The sequence below is a fragment of the Agrilus planipennis genome, unplaced genomic scaffold, assembly GCF_000699045.2.
Source record: "Agrilus planipennis isolate EAB-ADULT unplaced genomic scaffold, Apla_2.0 scaffold35, whole genome shotgun sequence".
In the NCBI taxonomy this organism is placed as follows: domain Eukaryota; kingdom Metazoa; phylum Arthropoda; class Insecta; order Coleoptera; family Buprestidae; genus Agrilus; species Agrilus planipennis.
The window spans coordinates 1,850,711-1,853,812 of NW_020438957.1; the positions used below are offsets into that span (position 1 = coordinate 1,850,711).

General features: G+C 28.6%; 1 protein-coding gene across 1 annotated transcript in view; it reads right to left on the bottom strand.

The window, feature by feature from the left end:
* Positions 1-3,102, bottom strand: part of LOC108744768 (ATP-binding cassette sub-family G member 1) — a gene marked incomplete at its 3' end in the record, with an annotated part of 29,343 nt that overhangs the window by 3,407 nt on the left and 22,834 nt on the right. Inside the window, 1 exon segment of the mRNA XM_025975037.1 lies at positions 1,719-1,864. Within this exon segment, the coding sequence (XP_025830822.1) occupies positions 1,719-1,864 (146 nt within the window).

Consider the following 3,102-nt stretch of genomic DNA (forward strand, 5'->3'; position numbering starts at 1 on the left):
ATTTTTGGTTTCTTTGTTTAATTTTAGGTCGACTTTGTTAACAGTTTCCTAAACCTATCTCAGTGATCATTAATATTAACAACACAAATTTTTTTACACTAGTGCAACAAAATGCTCTAAAAATATACACATATAAACAACAAAGATAGTTTTACAAATTTATTTAATTGGATCAAATTATACTGCAGTATTGCAATAAGATTATTAAAATTTGAAAATGGTTAAGTAACAGTTTATTTGTTTACTTTACGTTTTCAAGTTTATCCTGTATTTTAAGGTAAAAATAAATAACAGGGTAAAAAATGTAGTCCTAGTCCTAGTTTTTACTGGACTTACGAAACATTTTCATGCACGAAAATGCCGTCAGGCACTTAGGTAACTTTCACCTGGTGCATGGTTACTATTCCGTAAAGTATGTGTATACAGTGGGTTACAATTTAAACATATATTTTATGTCTCAAACTGGAAGAAAATACTCTAGAGTTCGGGCAACAGAAAAATAATTTTAAACATTTTGAACACTCAAATTCGAAGAAACAGAACGTTAATTAGTTTATATACATGAGCATGTGATTTTAAGTAGATTAAGTAGGTACATGTAGAATAATGAAAACAAAGGATTTATTTGTTTACTATTTCCTATTATAAATCATTATGGTTAAGGTTACAATGTGTTGATGGAATCATTTTTATCAATTAACGTTAAAGAACGGAAATTTTCTGCACCATGTTTATTGACTCACTTATCATTAGTGATGCAATGTTTGTATTGATTTTACACATTGTCATTTTTGTAGTGGTGATCAATGGAATGAATAAAAAAATAAACAAGACGCGTCTTAACCTTAGCCCACAATAATAAGTGCTCTCTTAATTGTACGAGTAAATATGTTACAACAAATTATTATGAAAGTGCGTTCAAAATAATTGCTGCTTCAGCAAATTATCATAACACTTTTCAAGTGTAAAAAACCTTGTTACTGCAACGGGGCTTCTTCGTTACACGCGTGCTGATGAGATCAAATAAGATCGAAATTGCGATTTTTATTATTGCTCGTATTATTTAACTTATAAAAACAATTTAAACTAAATGTGTAAGTACTATTGGCAGTAAGGTAATTATTATTTACCATTTACCCTATAACCTTGTAGTACATATTTTTATATGGAATCTATAATAATCTGACATTCATGAGTAATTTACATCATGGTGTAAAACTATTATGTAGGTGCAACATGAATATTATATAAATTTTTTACACACTAACGTGTAACAATGCAATAATAATTTATTGTAATGTAGGTAGGTAGATAACTTTCTACATGCTTTTAGGTATGTGAACACGACGAAAATAACGAATAGTATTTAAAATATCGCACACTAGATCATGTACTATTTTATTGTTTGTAAAATTAAGCTTAAACTATGTGAATAAAAGTTTCATATGTATGACATCTTTATAAATAACAGAATATAAACAGGGTGGCCCAAAAACTGTAAGTTTAATCGAAAAATTTATCAAACAAAATTTGTTTCCTATTTTAATATGAGATGGTCGGTGTTAACCAAATTTGATAATAGAGACGATCTTGCATTAATATAGGGAGTAAGTTTTGTGTAAAAATTTTTTCGATTAAACTTACAGTTTGGTTACAATGAGCATACTGCGTACTTTATGGGCTACTCTTTTTCAAAATGGTATTAAAATTGTACTTACGTTGTTGGTTCATCTAAAAATAAAATTGGGGGGTTGCTTATTAATTCTAAGGCAATTGCAAGGCGCTTCTGTTGTCCTCCAGATAATCTGTTCGTCATTACACTTTGACATTCTTCTAAGCCAAGCAGTTCGAGGAGTTCTACCACCTTTAAATTGTTTTCAGTTAATGTTAGGTATGTTAAAAAATAGTCCCTTGATTTATTGATATAAAAAAATTAATATGCCTTTTAATATTAAAATGAATTGAGTAATATTTATAAAAAGTAAATTTAATGCGAACGGTTAAGCATACAAATTAATATAGTCATGTAAATGTATTTATTGAAACAGAAATAGACACGTGCCCTGAAAACAATTATTAACGCAAATGTACGTATACACTTGATTAAAATATTTCTTTTTATTGCCAAAAATATTCTCATAAATTATATATCTTATGTGTATTTTTATTACAATAAGAAGATGATAAAGTGTCATAAACTGTTTTAATAACGCATTTAAATCTGTCGATTTCCATAATTAGTTGACTGATGAATATTATTGGAATCACACACACATATACAAAATGAGACAACAATTCGCTCATAAATAGAAAATTGTGCAATATGAAAACGATTTTTTTGTTAATTGGCAATTTTGTTTCGTTCAAATTTCTTGAATATTTGAGAATACTAAATATTTTACTTCTCTGCAGAATACATGCAAAATACAAAATGCAAAATCGATATTTCATAAATAGTATTTAAAATAAAATGCTTGATTGGATGACATAAAATATATACATGGTGTATCACTTAAGGTGGGTTCGTCCATAACTGTATTTCTTCTGGATCCTACCTAAATTAGTTATTGTAAAAGCAACACCCTGTATATTTTTGGATTTTTGGTTTCTTTGTTTAATTTTAGGTCGACTTTGTTAACAGTTTCCTAAACCTATCTCTAGTAGTTTTTGAGTTATTTAACTGTTTTGAAAACATAATTAAAGTTGCATACAAACTATCATCCCTTTTTATCCCCTCGGAGATGGAATTTCAAAAAAATGGCATTCTAGAGCACAATATTTCCTCCAAATTTCAAATCTCTAGGTTCACTGGTATAGGTTGTACTTTGTCTGTCGCTTTGTTAATTCATTGATAAGATAATGGATAATTGAACTCGAGTATAGTGGAATCGGTAATCGGAAAAAAAACCCGGGAAGGAAAAACCCGCAAAAATGCTTCGGAAAAAAAGCCGCTGAGAAACAAGTCCCCAGAAAAAATTCCCCGGGAAAAGAGCCCTAGGAAAAGAATTCCTCTTAGGAAAAATAGAATATTTGTGTAATTATTGCAGAAACGAAAATGGTTTATTTTTTTTATTATTTAGTTTTTAATAATTTATATTTAAT